This window comes from Netta rufina (genome assembly GCF_964035555.1).
Source record: "Netta rufina genome assembly, chromosome: 2".
NCBI classification, from domain to species: Eukaryota; Metazoa; Chordata; class Aves; order Anseriformes; family Anatidae; genus Netta; species Netta rufina.
The window spans coordinates 20452085-20473482 of record NC_140124.1 but is presented as its reverse complement, the minus strand read 5'-3'; the positions used below and the strand labels follow the sequence as shown (position 1 = coordinate 20473482).

Genomic DNA, 21398 nt, shown 5'->3' with positions numbered 1-21398 from the left:
CTTCCAACCTAGAAATTCTGTGATTCTGTGATCCTCCCCTGCCTTCTCAAATTCAAAAGCAGGTATCTATCCAGGCTAGCACTGACTGCTTACAGGAGGCTGGTTGAGGGGTGCCTCACCTGTATCTATCAGAGCAGAATAGATAACAGCACTTTAGAAAGAGAAAAGAAATGCTGAAAACTCTGCTTTTTGTAATCAGAGACAGTCAGCATAGAAAACAAGTAGGTTGAAGAGACTATGACGATTTAAAAATAAAAATAAAATCTTAAACGAATGTGTGAATGAGTGAGCACTTGTAAGTAGTATGAACAGGGAGAATCTTCCCACCCTTCTTTTCTGAATGATTGATGAGAAGACTATTCAGCCATATCCTTGAATAGCAAAAATGAAAGCATTCATGTTGATTTCTTTGGAACTACTGCTGTTTATGTCACTGCAAGATATATCCCTAAGAGAGGTGAGATAAGGTGTAAGGAGGGTGAAGATAGAAGCACATGAGATTAATGAAAAATTATCACAGGTGCTGTATTCCAAGTAAATACAGCTCATAACCTCAGGAAGCCTTCAAGAAGTTTTTTCTTTCAGTCTTACTTCTGGTTTATAAATAACAATGAACAAATATACCTCTCTGCTCTGAATGCCTCTCTAGCAATGACATGTTGTCATTAATCATTATAGGATTCATTCTTAGCTTTCTTTCTTTTCAATGCAATACAACGTTTTGCTTGTGGTTTTACACAGAATTATACCAAGATATAGATATGTCCTGATTATCTCTTTTAACACAAGAGACATGGCCTTTGCTAGAGAGCACTGTCTGATTTTCACCTTGGAGCAGAAGCAGCACTGAATACAGCAACTGCATGCTAACATCCCAGGGGGCACAGTATGAAACAATTTCACAATTAGGTAGAGTACTGCGAATTAGGACTGTGGGACCAATATGTTGCTGGCACTTTTATCTTCAACTGCTTGCTTAAGCTGACTATTGTTAATCCTTTCCTTTTGTCATCCATCTATGAAGAATATAAATCCAAAACTATAAATATTCTTTGTAAGTCTGAGAAGCAGATGAAAAATGAAAGAAAATTGAGGTTTTTCTAGACTATACATAGAGGGTTTAAAGCTTTTTTTATTATTATTATTTATTTTAGCTAAATGTGCACTTTTTTTTTTCTTTTCCAAATCATTCAGTCTTTCTTAGATTGAAATTAACTACAACTTTATAAGATCCTAATCTACAGTTAAAAAGTACAAAAGCAGATGAAAACAGGTCTTGAAATTTCTCAGTTCTTAACATTCTTATTCTCATGTAACAGTAATGCAGGTGAACAGCTGAGAGAGAGATGCATTTCTTCCTTAACACTAAATCTCTGCCCCTTCAAGTAAAGGCCAAAAGCTCAATAACCTGCTCAGCAACCCCAGTAAAACCTGGGGGAACTTTGGCAATATGACCATGTGTCATGAGAGAAAAAAAAAAAAAAAGGCATTTGAATCACATGAAGAAACATCTCTCTCCCATGTTGTTTGTTGTTTAGGAAACAACAGTAACTAATAATAATTTGACCAAATCTACTCTAAAATATATGGCATAATCCAGATCACCTGCTGTACAGGGTGATCCTACTCCCCAAATTCCCACAGATTTCATGGAGGCTTGGATTTTATTCCTGTTCTTACTTAGCATAAACTTGCTAATGTCTTCTCTTAAAACAGGACTTCTGCAGTTACTTTTTAGCAGTATTTGGATGGGCTGAGGAAGATTTTTTATTTTTTTTCAAGGGGGTGTGCAAAAATTGGACTAGAAGGGCCCACTGTAAATTCAAATGGATAAACCTTATTGTTATTAGCCTCTAGGATCCTATCTGAATATATGTCGAAAAGATTTTGTAAATTTCTGCTTATACTTCTTAAAACCACAAGCATTCTGCTTTGATTTACACATAAGCACATCAAAGATTAAAGAGCAAGACAATTACGATGAAGCTGATGAATTCTTAATCTCAGAAACAGCGGCGAATTAAGGGAAAACAGAGTCTCGTTACTGGTTGTTCCTTTGTGATTAAGTATTAGTTATCTTCTATGTCTGACATTCTGTAGCCCTATTTATTTGATTAATTTAATTGTCATCCTAATTAATTTAATTATTTTGTAGCAAGGGTTGAGAGGCTGGTGTATTCACGGCTCTCTATATGGAGCTCGACTGATTACCAGCGCCACAGTTTGCTGAACTGGTAAAAAGCCGCCGCTCGGTCCCCGGTGCCCCTGTCGCTTGTCTGTGCCTGACTGATGTGCCCTCCGCTGGATTCTGTCTCCGTGCCGTTGTTCCCAGATTAATGTAGGGGATGGGATTGTTCACGGTGCGTTAAATTAAGCATGTAGAACAATGTATGCAGGACACAGCCTTCAGTCCTTGAACTTTTGGGGGGATGAGTGTACATGAGCAAGTCTGAGTGGTAAAGAGAAAAAAATAAATAAATAAATCGGGGAGGGGGAATTAAGGGAAGCTCGTCTATCCGGAAACACAAGTAAAAATACTGGGGGGGAGGGGGAAGGCAGCATTAAGTGGCACTGGGGGGTTGCTTTGCTTTGTCACTCCGCGAGGCAGACGCATCTTTGCAGAGCAACTTGTGAGCAGCCAGCAGCCCGCGGGCCGGGCTCTCTTCGTCCCGCACAGCGGCGGAGCTCCAGCCTCGCAGGGAGGGGCGAGGAACAGCGACCCCAGCCCGCCCCCGGCCGCCGTGAGACCCCGCAGCTTCGGGACAGCGGCTCCCGGGACCTCCTCGTCCCTGCGGCCAAGCGGAACCGAGCGCGGCCCCGGCGCCTGCGCCCCTGCGGAGGAGGGCGGGGGGGGATCCGGCCCCACGGCAGCCCCCCCCCTTCCTGGTAGGGGGCTGCCCCGGGCCCTGCTCTAACGCCTACCGGTGTCGGGAACCGGCCCGAAAGAGAGGGAGAACTCGCGCGTCCCCGCCCGCGCGTCCCCGCCCGCGGCGCATCCGCCCGCCCTCCCGGTCCTGCGCCCCCCCCCCCCGGGGGGCTCGGGGCCGGCCCCGGCTGGAAGATTTCCCCTCTCGCTTCCCTTCGGAGGGGTTTTGTCGCCTAGTCGTGCGCTGAGGGGAGGCACCGTCCCTAAGGCACCCTGCCTCACCCTGCGGGGGAAGGGAGCTGGGTGGGGGCAAGCCAGGAAGGGAGGATCTCAGCGGCTCTCCTAAAAATCTCTCGGCAGGCTGCGAGGAAGGGAGAGTTTGGCACTTGGCAGGCGAGGCTGCTCTTGTTTTCCCCGGCGGTGATGCCTCTGGACTGAGAGCGGCGAGGCTGCGAGAGTTGGGGGGACGGAGCCCTCCCCAGCATCCCTCCCCCTCCCCATCCAGCCCCGGCGGCTGCCCCCCGCTACATGAGAGCTGCAGGGAGGAGAGGGCGACTCGGTGCCTGCTAGTGCTGCTCCCCGCCGCCTCCCGGACTTTCCCACCCCCGCCCAGGAGAGTTGCCTCGGCAGGCTCCGTGCTATGGCGAGGCTGCGGAGAAGCAAACTAGCCGCTGGATTTTTATTACTTTTCCAATGCCTGAGCGAGCGCTGCCAGCTCGCCGCCGAGGAGACGCCGAGCCAGAGCAACGGTAAGCCAGACCGGGACCGGGACCGTGATGGGGACACGGGGCTGGGGTCAGGGTCAGGGCTGGGGGTGGCCCCGCCACCCCCCGCAGCATCACCGCAGAGAGCAAACGGCGTTTGGGGGCCGGCTCCCCCCGCTCCCGAGGGAGGCCTGGGGTGGCCGCGGTCCCGGTTTTGCACCCCTCCTTCATCGCCGGCTTCTCCGGGAAGAGCTTCCCCCTCTCTCGCTTTATTTATTTATTTTAACGACAAGTCGGGACTTTTCCTCCCGTCATCTATTTGCTCCTCCGTCACCGGTGCTGTTCCTTTCCCAGAGCTCTTCGTCGGGTCCCCGTGGGTTCCTTCCTGGCCTCAGAGATCCCCCCCCGCCCCGAGGCGAAGGGCTCGGTAGGGAAGGGGGAGAGGCCCCAGGGAGCCCGGGGCAGAGGGCTGAGACCCCCGGTGACCCCCCAGCTGCTCCCCCGGCAGCGACCCGTGGAAGCGCAGGCAAAGTTTCCCTGCAGCTCCTGCCCGGGCACTCAGCTCCCCTTGCTCAAGCTGGTAGCTTGCAGCCTTCCCTGAACAAGCAGGCGTTGAGAGAAGGAGCAAGAGAATGGAAGGATACCCTCGGGGCCGTGGGACCTGTTAGTTAAGGGTTGCTCTGTCGGCTCAGCTCGCTTGGGGTCCTCTCGTTAGTGCTTCTCGGAGACACCTGTTAATGCGTGACACATGGCACCTGCGGGGCTTTCTGGCCCGCCACTGTTTACCACAGCGTGGGGCTCCCTTTTGATCGCTAAAGCCTTCTGTGCCTTGCATTCCTGTGCTGCGGAGGGGAAAGCTGCTAAAGGAAAGCCTGGTGCATTTGCAGATAGATATTTAAGCAGCAAGTGAGGAAAAGCGTGTTTTTTGTGTGTGTCAGGGGACCTTGCTGCAGCAGCTTCTAGCTTAGATATATATTTATATATTTGTGAAAGTGATGCTTTTATGTTTGAAATACTACCCAGTTCATTATCAGATGAAACATGTTCACCAGCCTCCCTGGTGTACTAGAGCTGCCCCTTTCTTCTTTCCTAAAAGGTTTCATACATGTGAGGTGTTTTGTGGTCACAGAGTGACTGACCCGAACTAGGGAGACTTGAGAGTTTTCTGCAATGCCAGGTGAGATAATATGCCAGACAGAGCAGGGATTTTCCCAGTCAGGGGCCTACCGCTGAGTTTGGGAATTGCTAAATTACAAGGTAGCTCAGCAGGTTGCTGGGGGCTCACATGTCACTCGGGGCCAAGGGGAAAAGCCAGGAGGAGGCTTTTCATGCACTGCTGCAAAACTCATGCTGCTTCTCTCAGGGCTTTAGGTAGCAGTTGTTGGTGTTTGTTAATGTTAGTTATCAGGAGAAATAAAAGTGTAGCTGCCAGAGTACAGAAAGAAAATGACTGCGGTGTGTGGCAGTGGACTAAGGTGACAAAGTTTATTAGCCTACAAAACATTGTACCTTTAAAAGAAACTGTCAGTGCTGACTAAAAGAAATATAACCTGCCAGTAGGGAAATAATCACTGCGCATCGGTGAGTTAGGCTATTCAGTTGTAATAGTCAGCAACGTCTGTACCAGGAGGTGCTAAACAGAAGGTACACCAACAGCTTGCTTATCCATAAATCATCTGTTAGTGTCTTGTGTGTTACTGAACATGATATAAATTATGAAGGAGTTAATAATAAGGCAAATATTACTTTGATATATACATTCTGAAGAAAATACTTGAAGAGGTTGTTTCCTTCAACTGGACAATCTGATGCCAGTTTTGACAGATGGATGTGTATAACCACATAGTCTTATTCCTTCTCCCTTTGATAAAAAGTATGTATTATGACAGCAATAATTAAATGTAACTAACATAATCAAAGTTGTATTTAACACATTTTCATCATTACTTTTATGTATGTATATATAATGATTTTCAACAGTATATATTTCAGTATATAGGCTGTGTCTGATTAGCAAAAATAGAACTACTACTAAGTAAAACCAGGGGGACTCAGTTTCTGTGGACAAAAATAAAAAGAGCCATTTCAAAGTTTCACTCTATTTAGCATCTACTGCATCCCTTTGGAATAGCTCGGGTAAAATCTTAGAAAAATTAAAGTTTAAAAAAAAATTAAATCTTTGAAGTTACTGCAGATCCTTAAAGGGAAGATGTTTTTCACATATTCTTGAAATACTCTTTTACTTTAAGTGATAGCAAAACACCATATTGAAAGTGAATGACATTAACAGCATCAAGAAATGCAAATGTTTAGTATGTCCTGTCAGGGTGTGTGTGTGTGTGAGATTTATTTATTTATTTATTTATTTATGTTTCCCCAAGTTCTCAGAATTACCTTTCAGGGTAAAAGCAGGTCGGATCAATTCAAGCCGAATCGTTTCCTAGGCACACCAGCACTTGTCTGGCTGCCTCTGGATGTTTTTTTAACTGTGGGTCGCTGTGACCAAGGTGTGCGCCAGCGGGAGCGGGGCTCTTCCCGCTAGAGGGCACAGCGGCTGCTGCACCCTCCCCTGCGCCTGGTCAGAGCTGCCCTTGCTGACGAAAGCGCAATAAATCAAGAGTGAAGACTATTAAACGTTAGATTTGTGTTTCGTGTGTGTTTTACAGTGCCAAAGCTGCATGTGACATGAATTCAGTGAGCTGAAGCAGATGCTCTTTCGAAAGCTTGCACAACAATTAAGGCTCCCAGTTAAGGGAGGGCTCGCTGCTTGTTGAAATGCTGCCACAAGAAGCCTTGATGTTATATTCTTTAGCAAACAGCATCAGTCAGAATTAGGGGACTGTTGTAATTTCTCTTCTGTCAAAGCATATTCCAGAATTCTGGTAAAATTTATATTCATTGGACTACTTCTGTCTCCAAGCATCACCATTCAATGAGGGGTAGAATTGTTTTTATGGGATAAACCACTGTTAGACAGTATTCATTTAGCATTTGTCTACAAAAATAGTCACATTTTTCTATTGCCTGAAGTTTACTCTCTCAAAAAAAAAAAAAAAAAAAAAAAAGGTTAAACGTTATGGCCTTCACCTTTGATCTTAAAAGTATAAAGCAAATTATGACTTTTGTCAACATGTGTCAGATATTATTTTCTCTTTGCATTCAAAATTACATTTTTGTTCCATACATATCAGGTCAAAGAGGAAACAATCAGATTGAAGAATCCCATTGACATTTATGAGCACATTCTCTTTGCATATCTCATGTATTTTTTTCTAAGAATTCCCTCCAAGAAGTCATCTCTTAACTTTCAATATGGCTTTTCCTTTTTTTTTTTTTTTTTCTCTCTCTCTCTCCACTCTTTGCCATTGTCATTTCTTCTGAAAGGGTGTTTTGAAGTATTACTAGTAAACAGCAGGTAAAATAAGGTTGACTTAAGTATTAAAGTCATTTTAATAGAAATTCATTTCCACAGATTTAGAGTAAGATCAATAGTCGATAGTTCACTGAAGGTTTAAAAATCCCGTTGGGAAAACAATGTTTCTGTTCAGTTGTAAATATTCCTTGTTAGAGTTTTCATCCTCACACACGCACTTAAAACCCAGCTAACACTTGACTCTGATGTTAGCTTTTTTCTGACACTTAAATAGGAGCTGATTATAAATAACAAGAAAATTAGCTTCATACATTGTAAACATGTAGGAAATAAGGAAAAGATCTTTCTATTTGGAAAAGTTATTTCATTATGTGCAAAAATTTATTAGCAACACATAATGGCCATTTAAAGCAAAATGCAGGGACAACATCTAATGCCTTGCTGAATACCAAACTTCTGAAAAAACAGTTTACTAGAGGTGCTTCATGTAGGACAAGAGAATCCTGAAGCCATGAAAGAAACAGATGAGGGAATTCATAATGCCAGGTAATGAGAGAGACCCACTGAGAAAAATAGTCACAGACCTATGGTGAGTTAGCATATTCATTAAGTTTATTTTATTTTTTCCTGTTTTATTTTGGCACACTTCCAGTGGAGCAGGGCTGCTGTTTCCTGTATCTCCACAGACCTCAGGAGATGGAGGTTTGGGCCTGGAGCTCATTTGCTGCAGCACTATAAGATATTTTACAGTGACGCCCCAAAAGCTGCTTTGCTTTGAATTATGATTAAAAAAAAAAATCTGAATCCTATTGGTTTTCTCCATAAAGCAAATGAAAAACTTCTTATTTAAATAAATAAATAAATAAAAAGCTTAATTTTTTGAGTCTGTTCTTGACAAAAGTCAGTGTGGTTTTATTGGATTCTGAAGTACTGAACAGCTTTGCTCTTTGTAGCATTGACAACACTGGCAAAAGAAAATTATAGCAGCCCTGGTTTCAAAACCAATCAAGGCTACAGGGTCTTTGGCTACAGGTGTAACTAGTATGAGTGTATTTTGAATTCCTCATGTGGTTTGGGCTTCCTAATGAAAATGAATACCAAAGCAATTTAAGAAGGCAGTCGTTAAGATAAGCCTGTGCTGGGGCTTCACTCTGCTGTACAGCGTGAAGTGAACAAAAGGTAATTTGACAGGACCATCTCTCATCTAGTATGAGGAAATGTTGTACACTTGCCAGCAGTGTGAAATTAAATCCAATTATTACATTTGAGGGCTGAGCTGGGAGTGTTAATGTGGTACAATTGGCAGATAGCATATTTACTAAACTAGTGAATTACATAATCACAGCAAGAACTAGAAGAACCCGGGAGATTACTTTCCATGGAGAACTATGTTGAGAAGCCATACTAAGTACATGTGCGTTTTGTTTTTGTTTGTGGACAAATGAGCCTAAAACATTGTCATGAGGTAATGTTTGGGAATGCTGGGTGCTGCGTTTCATCATGGAATGCTTCCTCCTCTTTTTTTTCCTCATCCAACAAATAAACAGAGCTTCAATTAGCTTTCTTTGCTGTCAACATTGGTCAATTAGTTGTACTAAGTGTCCTTATAAATTCTGGGTTTGAAAGAGCTTGTGTAATATTTTCATCTCCCTGAACCAAATGTCAGTGTGTAGGCATGTTTTTTCAAGAAAGATCTGGCCCAAATTTTATTTATTTATTTATTATTATTTATTATTATTATTATTTATTCTGAAAGAAGCAAATGGAGCAAGTTCTTAGACCAGATCCAGGGTCAGCCTTGACACTTGACTTGAACACAGATTTTTAAAAGTAGTAAACATCATGTTGGGATGTAACAAGAGAAATGTAAAGATAAATATGAAAATAGATAGAAGACAGAGTGATGCATCTGCTCTATTCATCAGTCATAAAATCCCAACAGGAATATTCTCTTCAGTTCCAGGCATTTCACTTTAAGAAATATGAGGACTAATTGGAGTGTCATATGAAGAAAAAAAATGAAAGAACAGTTAGAGAGGATGAACGGAAGAGGTAACATGGTAACAACCATCAAGCACATAAAAAGCTTCTGCAAGTCAAGGGAATAACTTGTTCTCAACAAGAAATAATGAATTAAATTGCAACACAGTGGACTTCTAAACGTTAAGGCTATGGGAGTAAATTATCTCTTAGTAGTCATCATCACTGAAACAGGTTAGATGAGCATATGTTTGAAATGTCATTCTGTACAGAAAGGCAGCTGTTCCTGCCTTGGAGCAAATGGCTGAATGATTTGACCTTCCAAGGTCTCACCTAGCTATCTTGAATCATTCTGTGTGGGTAGCTTTAAGTATACAAGAGTTCACCTTGAACTCAGCAGCTAGATAAAATACAAGAATGAATTCAAGTGCTCTCTTAGCTTTAGGCCTCTGTCCCTCATTTGTCAATGATATATGTGGCTTTAATGTGATTTTAACATATACTTTCTGTGGCTGTAGACAAGGAAAGACATTTTAAATGCTGCTTCATAAAGTTGTCACATTGTAAAATAAAGCTTTTAAAAGAGGTTGTATTCTTGTTTTTAGCGCTTAACTTTTAATATTAACACTACATATGTTCTGTTATAAACAGATTTTTTATTATTTTATTTTTTTAGATATTTTCACAGTGACATTTTCGGACTTTAACCACATGTTACTTGTCCCATGTCTCTTTATTTAGTAAGAAATCCTTGCCTTGAATAGGAAAAGTTCCACAAATGAAAAACCACAAATCTTTCCATTTAACCAATCTTTGGTAATGTTTCAAGTGTATGGTGATTCACGATGGGTGCTAGGAGCTCTGCTCCTTTTCTTTAGAGATGTAACTGAACTGTGCCAAAGGGCTACTAGGCTGATCATAAAAGGCAAGTATCATCCATCGTACCTTTAGTCTTTTCTTGAAGTGTTAAAGAGGGGGAGTTCGGCGTTATGAAGGTTCTTCTTTCAACGAGTCAGCAATTTAACCAGAAATACATTGGAAAATTTTATATTGGCCTCCGTAGAAAATTGATAACTGGGACTCAAGCTGCTTTGGAGGCTAGCGTGAATCTTCATTAATATACTTGCTCTGTGACATTCCCCAGCTGCATGTTTCTGATTTTCTGTGTGGGTGTATGTGACTGTCCTTTTGAATTTGTAAGCCAGACAGTATGTATTTGCAGTTTAGCCTCACTCACCCTGAGATATAAGCCCAAGGCCCTCTGTTAGGAATCTTTTAATGGCAGAACTTTTTAAAGAGTTTCTAGGCTCTTCTCTCCCTCCTTTACCCTCCAGTTGCCCTTTCTGTCTTCTTCAGAAATTATTCCCCCCACCCTTGCAGTGTTTCAGTAGTTCATGTGACCGTGCTGTAGGGCAGATGTATCAGATCAGCTCTCATTAGGAAAGAAAGAATATATATTAACATTTTGGAAAGTAGGGGAAGCATCCTTCAATTTCTGTTGTGGAAAGATTTTGAAACGGGCTCACCTGTGCTAAACCTGGCTCCTTGAACAGTATAGACACTCCTAGGAAATGATGAGGCAGATGGAAACCTCCAAATTTAAGCCTACTGGGAGTTCTGTCTAAATGCAGTTTTATTGCATTGTATAAAGACTTATTTGCTGTCTGCTTCACCTTGGTGATTGCACCAAGGACCATGGTGCTAATATCCTACAGTGCTGAGGACACTGCTACTGTCATGTTTCCTATTCATTCATCATATACAACATAGATTCCCCAAGCAGATGAATTAGCCAGTTCCCTGTTTCTACCTCTACAAACTGTTATGCTTAGACAAAGAACCAACAGATACAAACACAAAGACATATTTAACACATCTTCATATGTAACAGATTGAAGAGATCTAAATGTCATGAAAAATGAGGATAAAATGATGAGGAGAATGAATGCAATAATTTTAAAACTCTCAATGTTATCACAGAATCACAGAATTTCTAGGTTGGAAGAGACCTCAAGATCATCGAGTCCAACCTCTGACCTAACACTAACAGTCCCCACTAAACCATATCCCTAAGCTCTACATCTAAACGTCTTTTAAAGACTTCCAGGGATGGTGACTCCACCACTTCCCTGGGGAGCCCGTTCCAATGTCTAACAACCCTTTCGGTAAAGAAGTTCTTCCTAACATCCAACCTAAAACTCCCCTGGTGCAACTTAAGCCCAGTCCCCTTTGTCCTGTCACCAGGCACGTGGGAGAACAGACCAACCCCCATCTCTCTACAGCCTCCCTTGAGGTACCTATAGAGAGCGATAAGGTCGCCCCTGAGCCTCCTTTTCTCCAGGCTGAACAAGCCCAGCTCCCTCAGCTGCTCCTCGTAGGACTTGTTCTCCAGGCCCCTTACCAGCTTTGTTGCCCTTCTCTGGACTCGCTCGAGCACCTCGATGTCCTTCTTGTAGCGAGGGGCCCAAAACTGAACACAGTACTCGAGGTGCAGCCTCACCAGAGCTGAGTACAGGGGGACGATCAGCTCCCTAGCCCTGCTGGTCACACTGTTTCTTATGCAAGCCAGGATGCTGTTGGCCTTCTTGGCCACCTGAGCACACTGCTGGCTCATATTCAGCCTACTATCAACCATCACTCCCAGGTCCTTCTCTGCCAGGCAGCTTTCCAACCATTCCTCTCCCAGCCTGTAGCTCTGCTTGGGGTTATTGCACCCCAGGTGCAGGACCCAGCGCTTGGCCTTGTTGAACTTCATGCAGTTGACCTCAGCCCATCGGTGCAGCCTATCCAGATCCTCCTGCAGAGCCTTCCTACCCTCGAGCAGATCAACACACACACCTAGCTTGGTGTCATCTGTAAACTTACTGAGGGTGCACTGAATGCCCTCGTCCAGATCATCAATGAAGATATTAAAGAGCACCGGCCCCAGCACCGAGCCCGGGGGAATGCCACTAGTGACCGGCCTCCAACTGGACTTGACTCCATTTACCATGACTCTTTGGGCCCGGCTATCCAGCCAGTTTCTAACCCAATGAAGCATGCGCCAGTCCAAGCCACGAGCAGCCAGTTTCTTGAGGAGAATGCTGTGGGAAATGGTGTCAAAAGCCTTGCTGAAGTCAAGGTAGACCACATCCACAGCCTTTCCCTCATCCACCCAGCACGTCAGTTTGTCATAGAAGGAGACCAGGTTTGTCAAGCAGGACCTGCCTTTCATAAACCCATGCTGACTGGGCCTGATCGCCTGCTTGCCCTGCAAGTGCCGCGTGATGACTCTCAAGATAATCTGCTCCATGAGCTTCCCTGGCACTGAGGTCAGACTGACAGGCCTGTAGTTTCCCGATTATAATTCAGAACAGGATAAAGTCCTGGAAAAGTAAATACCTGACTTCTTTTTAATACTAATAGGCATTGTATTAATTTAGTCAAAAAATGTTCAAGAAAGCAAGTTGAAGTTGGAAAATTATTTCAAAGTTGATGTGCTCCTGTCAAATACTTCAGTTGGGAAGTGTCAAAACAAGTAATTTTGAGTTTCTTGTTTTGATGATGACAAAATGCCACACTTCAAATTTTCCACTTTGATGAAAATGATTGTATTAGAATGCATATTTGAAGCATAATTGAAAAGCACTTTTGTTTGGAGTTTTTCTGTGTGTGTGTGTATATATATATATACATATATACATATATATTTCCCTTCATATCCAACAGCAATCATTGACCTTTTTATTTTTTATCAGAACAAGATGAGAATTTTGACTTAGAAATGAACTTTTTAGTCATCCCCAAGTTTAACTTCCAGTTGTTGAAAATTTGGCCACGTACTCTAGGCCCTTTAAGAACAGACCATTTAATCTTGTAGAAACTTTGTTATTTTTTGATGTCAGGAAAAGGGAAAATGGCTAAAAACAAAACCAAAACAGTGGTCTATCATGCAGTTAGTGGACTTTTCACTTGATAACATATTTCTAATTCAGGTTGCTTTTTTGGTTAATATGATATTCATGAGGCAACTAAATTAAAAGACAGCACATTTTCCAGATTACAGTTGCTGTAAAGATAATAGATTTATGGTTTATTTTTAACAAAGGTGTTTATGGACGGGAAGTTTAGCATTTGGTGTATTACAGAAACCTGACCCCAATACCAACACAATTCAACACATTTTTTTAATTGTTCCTATTTAAACATAAATATAGTGATCTAGGCTGTAGTCTGAAACAAAGAAAATAGATAGGGTGAATCACCATTATAGATTACCATCAATTCTGGTTTCCAGTTACTTTTTTTTTTTTTTTTTTTTTCCCAGCTGTTATTGGTTTGCTTTAAAAATAGTTGTACTTTTTATGAAGAAAGTCTATGTTATGCAATACTTCTTGGCTAAAGCTTGCATAATTTGCATAATAAATAATTTCAATGTGTAGCTGGAAGTACAGGACTTCTCATGTTTGCATTCAAACAAGGAAAAAGAAAGGGATCTTTCCCAAATTAAGCATAAAGCTAAGTAAAAACATAATAACTTCCAGTTTTGCTAATATTAATATATCTAATCTTCCTAATACTTATTGTTTCACTGTAGATACCACAAGTTTTTGGAGGCATTTACATCTTTCTAATGAACAAATAAAATAACAATAATAGTAAGTCATTTTAACAATTTACTGCCTAGGACTGCATAGCTTGAAGAAACCACTTAGGTCATCAGGTCTTTCCCTGGGATGAAAGGTGTTTGTGTTCTGGATGTCTGGACCAGACCCTCTATTTCACATGCCCCCATGCACTGTGGGTCATCAGTAATTCTCTTCCCAGTGCCCCATAACAATTTCTAGGCACACAGTGAAACAGCAGCAGCCATAGTTGTCTACTGTGCCACAGTAGACAACAGCCCAAGTTGACAACAGTCTACATTTCTACAATAACAAAGAATTTTCAATTTTAGTATGCCTCATTTGAAAGCTTGTATTTCTTTACCTGTTTTTGCTTGGCTTTTGTTTGTTTGTTTGTTTTTGGTTTTGATTGTAGGTTGGTTTGTTGGCTGTGGTGTTTTTTTGTTTGTTTGTTTGTTTTATGTTTTTTCTTGTTTTTGTATTTCTACTTAATATTTTTAGCTTTTTCAGCCTGTATTCTCCCCTACATGCTTGCTTGGACATTAATTACCAAGTTAAGATTGGTTTTGTTTCATTTCAGAGTCATTTTCTGAAAGCATAAATGACATGTAAAATGACTCTTCCTATACTACACTTGTCAGTTTAAATGGGGAATAGGAACTACCATTACTTTTTGTCAGCCTCTTGAGCTAGTCACGTATCCTGATACCTGATAAAGGGTATGCTGAAAAGGTTTATATGCTGCCTCAGCTGTGATGCCTGAAGATGTGGCAGTTCTGCCACACCAGGGGCAAAGTTTGTACTTACTGTCTTTGATTTTTTTCTGGATATGAATTTGTGTTATTTCAGCTCATTGGGGTAGTTTAAATACTCCAGTTTTGCATATTACTACAAGCTTGAATCCAGCTTGGATTCCTCACTTTCTTTAGGTACTCTCTGAGGCTCAGCCTCAGACTTTCGATTCCCGTTGATTGTCAGCATGCAGTCTGTGCACTTTACTTCTCCACTGCTGTTTGTTGGTCACTCTTGTCTTCCAGCTTCCTTAATTATTCCCATAATCATCATAGCCATGTACTTTATATCTGTTTAGTATCCTTATTCTTGGAAGACCTTGTAGAGGTAAGATAAGCCTAATTTTACAAATAGGAAAGTGATTTTGAAAAGGTGACAGCCTTGTCAAAGAGAAAAATGTGTGATTCCTGTCTCAGAGCGCACAAGTTGCCTTTCTTTTTTTTTTGCTCCCATAGTCCAATAATCTTTCCAGCTTCCCCTTGGTGCACAAAATTCAAGGCTGTAATTTCTCTCCTAATTTTCATTCTTGAATTCCCATATATAAGCTTTTAAATCCTGCTCAGATCTTTATTCAAATTATCTGAGTCTATCTGGGAGAAAACCAACAAATAAAAAATAAAAAATACATATTTGGGTTGACTAAGGGCTCCATTTAGTGCATGGACAGCAAGACTTAGTTTGGGACTGCTGCAGATTTTGCCATTTCAGATGTTCCTCTTCTCACTGAGGTTTGCAAAAGGAGACGGATGGATGTATCTCTCAGCTGTTTACACAACAGATCATAAGCTGCCACATTTTATAGTCTAATGTAATAAGATTATTTCCTAAACATGTGTGTCTGAAGGATAGACAAACATTGGGTGAGATTTCTGCTGGTTGGCATATTGACAGTTTGGAAGGATTATGTCCAAATCTTTTTAGTTTTGGTATTTAATTCTTGGATAAAAGAGAATGATGGTACTTAAAATGGTAAAATTATTTTTTCTGTTATTAAGCTTTAAGAATTGTTATTCAGTACTTGTTCAGTAATTACTGAACAAGATTCAGTAATTACTATTCAGAATAAAGATTTCCAAACCAGTCAGCTTGTAGCACTCTTGACTAATGCTGTGACTGTTTAAAAAGAGATTTTATTTTCCAGAATAATAAAGCCATCAGTGGAAAATTAACAAGCAAACTACCAAAAATTAAAACAGCAGACTTTATGCTTTGGAGTAGGTGGTCTTGCCATCCCTAGGCTCCAGTTCTGCAAAACTTTTCTTATTTTGAACTGCACTTAAAGCTTTGCTTAACAGTGATGTATGCAAGCGTTGCCCTGAAGATGGGCAGACTGAAAAAGATGTGGATGTTTAAGATTTCTGTCTGATCTTGGACTCTAGGTTTAGTTCGCCCAGAAGTCCCAGTCTGTGTGCAATAGTGACAATAAGATTTGTGGCATTGTTGCAGATCCTGAAAAAAATTATAGAGAGAAGGATCTTTCAGCCTGCAGGTAAGATGGACTGCCATGTCCCCATACTGTTGTGGTGGGTAGCAGAAGACTACAGAGAGCAATTCATCCTCTGATGCACGCATGTTGCATTCCTGTGTAAGAGGTGGATATTATGATTTATATATTTATTTTATGGTATACAAGACACATTTAGGAGATGCATGAAGTAAATATTCTCTTAGATTTTATGATCTGCCAGCAAGGGGCTGAAATGTGGCCTGAGCTTGAGAAGCAATAAGTGCACACAGCTCACATCAAAGATAAGTGTAAACATTTATTAGGTACTGCTTTTTGAATGCAAATTTATGGTCTATTGTTCTATTCTTTAACACAAACAAAATTGACATTAGCTTTGAGGGATGACCTAGAGGTGTTAATGAATCACATTTTTTTCCCTGGCAGACAAAAATGATGATCTGAAACTGAGGTCTTCAGGACAGGAGTTTATGTCCGGCTTTATCTGTACAAGTTTGCTGTTGTGAGTGTATGCTGTATGATAAAAGCAGTTCTTTTAGTTTTATCCTTGGCCCTCACATGCTTATATTTGAATTTCATTATTTTATCCCTATTCTGCTGTTTTATGTCATAGATTAGTGGAGGTGAATACCAAGACATCATTCCCACTGAAATTTAAAAGCTCTGGTGCCAGGACATTGTCAAGTGGTCAGTTATGTCTTTCAGTGGCACAATCAAGTTTTATTATTGTCATAAATCCACTGCAGTTTTAACTCCATCTCTCTAATTACCTGATAGTCTTTTGAGACTGACACTAGTACAGTTATTTGCCTTCTGTTTTCAAGAATCTGTTGTTTGGATGTTTAGGGCAAGGTTTGTTTGTTTTGTTGTGTGGTGGTTTTTTTTTTTTTTTCTTTTTTTGATCTCTTTTTAAGAAGAATTGAAATCTGTTTAGAGGTTTTTCATACTGAAGAAGACAAATAGAGAAAAGATATCAATTTACTATATAAAAAAAAAAGTTACTACCCTTGCAAATCTCAATTTGGCACAGCAATTAAAAACGTGACTGAAGTACATGCTTGAAGAGAAGTGCATATATAAAGTTTTTGCTGAATTGAGTTGTGCTAGAAAAATTTGGTGGGTGTTAGTGAAATGCTTATAGCATTTTATATATATAATTTAATTTAGGAAAAAAAAAGAGGTTAAACTCTGCCCTCACATACTTCAGCAGAGACATTGTTTAATCCTATGAGAGCAGTCTGGGCAAATTTGAAAAGAGGTTTTAGCCCACAGAGCCTTCCCTCTAATTCCATACTGTGCTCAACAACCTTTCATGTAAGTGAAATATTGCAGTGTGGGATCTTTGGTCACAGTGCAGCTAGATACCATTTTCCCATGGGCAGTTAGCATGGCTTGTACACTCTTATGAAGAGAATGAGTGACAGTGACTTTTACCTTGGTACTGACAACACACTGCATTTCCTGAAGTTGTTCATTATACTCTTCAAAGGTGTTTGGAGGCTGGAAGGTTCTGGTTGCCAATTTTCATGGTTGGTGTTTATATTTGTATTACCTACTTAAAATTTACAATACTGTGACTTGCTTAATTGGAAAGGCAAAAGAAGTGCTTTGGCTTTCAGAGAGCTTGAGGCTCTTGAAATGGGAAAAAGAGCAGAGTCCAGGGGTTAAATGTGACAGCTATTACATTTGCTTGGCAGGAGTGAAAGGCCTGGTTCAGTTCACTCTATGCATTTCAGCAGCTGTAGTAATTTTGTTGGGCTACTCAGCCTGAAAGTCTAGAGCAAAGGGATCAAAACATCCATGATGACTAAAAAGTAAAATAGGTTACTTTGAGGCCAAATATTTTGCTCCTTTAATTTAAATCTGTAGGGAAATGGAAAGCAAAGATGGGAAATGATATATTCTGAAGCTCTGTAAGGAAGATTTCCTTTCAGGTGAAAGTATGGCATTTTCTATTCTAATTCCATTTCTTTTTTGGGAGGACAGGAGAGGAAAAAAAATGGGGAAAAAAAAAAAAAAAAAAAAAAGACTTTTATTTAATGCAATATCCCTGAAAGGTACAGAAAGAAGGAACTATCCCTTACAGAGTTTAAGGAATGTCAGAAACTTATTAATTATATAGGACAGGTAAACTGGAAAAGGAAGGTTCCCTACCTGTATCTCTCTGCCAGGTGACTGCTCTTATCAATGGCTGCCTTGTTTAAACTAAAAAATAAATAAACAAAATAATCAAAAAAATCTGAAGAATGAAAAGACTTCTTGTCTGGGTCTGTGCTGGGCTATGCTTTCAGCTATTCAGGATCAAGGTTTCGTTTTTAATTCTTAAACACCTGTTTTAGTGAGTCACCTCAGGATGGGGAAAGGACAGGTCAGGAAAGCAGGGTGGGACCCTTCTTGTCTTTGGCACTTCTTTAAAGTTATTTATGCAGTCCTATAAACATGCTTTTCTAGGGGGGGGAAGAGGAGAAAAATGATTAATGATGATAACGATAAATACAGGCTGAGTTCACTTGGCCCTATGGTAATTTTCTGTATATTTACAGTTATACCATGGCAATATTATTTTAATTTATAATTTGTCAGAGTATTCTCTGATCATCATTGTGACACTGCAAATCACAGCAGAAAGCACTAAGAATGTAGCCCCAAATAATGGCTTCATTATAAACAGGATGCTGAATGTAAATGTATCCTGCTCTCACTGCACATCCTTGTGCAATCATGGGCATATTTCCTTAACTTGTTAAGTGACATGGTAGATCATTTATCTTCATTTGCTGAGGCAAATTGCTTCAGTCTTCATTTTTCTCAGGAATCCTAAAGTATTTTTCTGATTCAGAGCTGCCCATCTCCCACAGCTTGCTCTTTCTGTCAATAACAAGGAGTCAGACATCTCTGCTCTTAGGATTTGTGATACCCACCTGCCAAAGTATTAGTAGTTCATTGAACTATAGCTGTTCATATTTATCCAGCCAAATGGCATTTTAAGAATAATACCCATCACTCTATAAATACAGTGAAAAATCCCATTTGCATTTCATGATTTAAAATCATGTAATATTTTTTCTCCCTTCCATCCCTTTTGATATTTATGCTGTTACATATTTTACTTAGCATTTGTGAATTTAGAGTGGGCTGCTTTGAATTTTGAAATAACTATTTGTAAACTTTTCTATAGGTTTCATCATCATCGCATTTAAAAGTGCTTTGTAAAGGCTGGTGGATTTAGCCACAAAAATTCTGTGTTTAATAGCTGCTATTATTTATTTTCATTTTACCAATGGAGTACTAGAATAATGAATGACTTGCCAAGATTACATACAGGAAATTTGGTGTAGGAGCAACGAAAAAAAATCCCACATTTTTTTCTAATTTGTATTTTTATGTTTAACCTTCAGAATAGGCATTGTGATATTTTGTAGTGATGAAAACGTAGACTTGAATTGAATATACAAGAACTACTGACTGAAACGCAACCCAATAGCCTCTTTACAATTTCTGTCAGAACTCCACCATCCTGCCAACAGCTCTTTAATTTCTATTTAAATATTTGGCAATCCAAGACTGTTTTTCCTCTTTCTCTTTTACTGCAAGATGTCATTCAAGCTTACTGCTGAGTAGAGCTACAGCCTCTTAGAGTAATTAGGGAATTTGTTTTGCTTCCATGGGAATGCTAATATATATTAAAATAAATAAATAAATAAATAAATGTAAAGTTATTTAGTTACCAATTTTATTTCTTTGCCATTTTAATTTTTTGAAAACCTTTCTAAAATTCTTTTCTCAGCTTTCTCATCTTAGATTTCAATTTTTGTTCATTGCTGTGAGAAGCAAGCAGTAGAAGTTGAAGTTAGGTGAAACTAAAGGAGCAGTCGGAGATCTGCATTATTGTGGAGTAAAAACTTCTCAGAAAATTGGAGACCTAGAAGGGTCTGGGCTGACTTTCAGCATCTCTTGTGTCTATGTGAAACAGATAATTAAAGCTCTAGAGATTTCCTTAGAAGAGAACTAATCTGGAGAAACCCACAGCCCAACGGTAGTTACATGACTGATACTTTTTCTCCAAATGCTCCCTTCAGATGCATTTCACTAACAACCTAAGTTTCTCTGCCCTAATGTGAAAGTACAAAAGAAAAGGTATGTGACTCTAATGATTCTTCTGGCCTATACATAAAACGTGCCTGGTCATTCACTAAATTGCACTGTATGCTCACAGGTACAAAAATACTGACTTGATATCATGACTGAGCATGGCTTTGGAGCCTACCAGCAGCAAAGGTACTCCAAAGGTCAAGCTCTGGTGAAGGACACTTCTTTTCTATATGAGGTGGAGAGCAAATTTATTTATTTATTTATTTATTTATTTACTTACTTACTTATTTATTCAGTCATTGTTCTAAAGAGTGTATAGTAGGTAGGCTAGAAATAAGTCTTTCATCAGCCCAGTTTACCTTGATATGCCAACTTGCTGAACAGTTGTTCCCAAAGAAATGATAACAAAGAAACCACAGCCAAATGTCAACTGTTAATTTTCTTGTGCAATATATGCAACTAAGCATTTCAGCTAATTTATGGGCCTTTTGCAATATAAAATTAATGACCTGTACAATTTATTTTAAGGTCTGCTATAAATTAAATGTATCAGCTGGATGTTTTTCTTTTCTCTAAAGAGCAATTATCTGGTTTGGAAATTTAATCTAGTCATCAAGTAAAAATATTGTCTTAGTTCTGAAAGATATACAATTGTTTGAATATTTAGACTAGATTTATAGGAAAAATATATTAAGTTTTCTAATCCTTTCCTTAACAACTCCCATGAAATATGTACTTCATTTAGCTTGGAATGTCTGACTTTACAATGATCATAATAGATTTGGAGCCCTCACAGCAAAACCGAAAACACGAGAATTTAATTAATAAGATGAAATAACTTACAGTTACACCACAGCATTCTGTGACTATTACTGTACAGTTTCCTAAGTACTTCACCTTTGGCATTTAACACTAACATCAATGAGAGTGAAATACCCACGATCTCCTTAAGCATTTTTGAGTGTGAATATAAATGGTTATATTTTGCATCAAGTTTGGGCAAGTTTATCCACTTTTAATAATAGCTGATTATGTACAGCGACCTTAGTAAGAATTTCACTTGGGAGCAAGCTGGATTCTGGCCATTTAGTGCTAGAAATCACAATATATGGAAAAGATAATGGTCTGTCTTGGGACATGATGAATTTTGATCTCTAGTCCCATCTAGAGAATTTGAATATGTGTTTGCTGAAGAACATTTCCCATTGATTCCTGAAGAGCTCAGTTCTGTGGCTGTAACTGACCAAGGGCAAATGGCTGCTCAGGGAAGCACTGGGTTCACAGATCTTGTGATCCTGGTTGTCTGTTTCCTGTGGGTAAATGCTATTTAAGGAAATGTAAAATGCCACACCTGGAAGGATGCAAAATTAATTTGAAATATTTAGTAGGAGTTGGGAGACATTGCAGATTTATACAGTGATACTTATGAACCCATTTTAACTCATGATGAATTTCAGGTCATTTTGTGATCAATATATAGATTCTTTTTACATAAATGTACAGATAGGAGAGTTATGTGTAA

The 21398-nt window shown here is 39.9% G+C and overlaps 1 protein-coding gene across 1 annotated transcript in view; it reads left to right on the top strand.

The window, feature by feature from the left end:
• Positions 1-3506: 3506 nt before the first annotated feature.
• The window catches only part of PLXDC2 (plexin domain containing 2), a gene marked incomplete at its 5' end in the record, with an annotated part of 263041 nt that continues 245149 nt past the window's right edge, over positions 3507-21398 (top strand). Inside the window, one exon of the mRNA XM_084283262.1 lies at positions 3507-3615. Coding sequence (XP_084139388.1) covers positions 3507-3615 — 109 coding nt within the window. The remainder of the gene's footprint in view (positions 3616-21398) is intronic.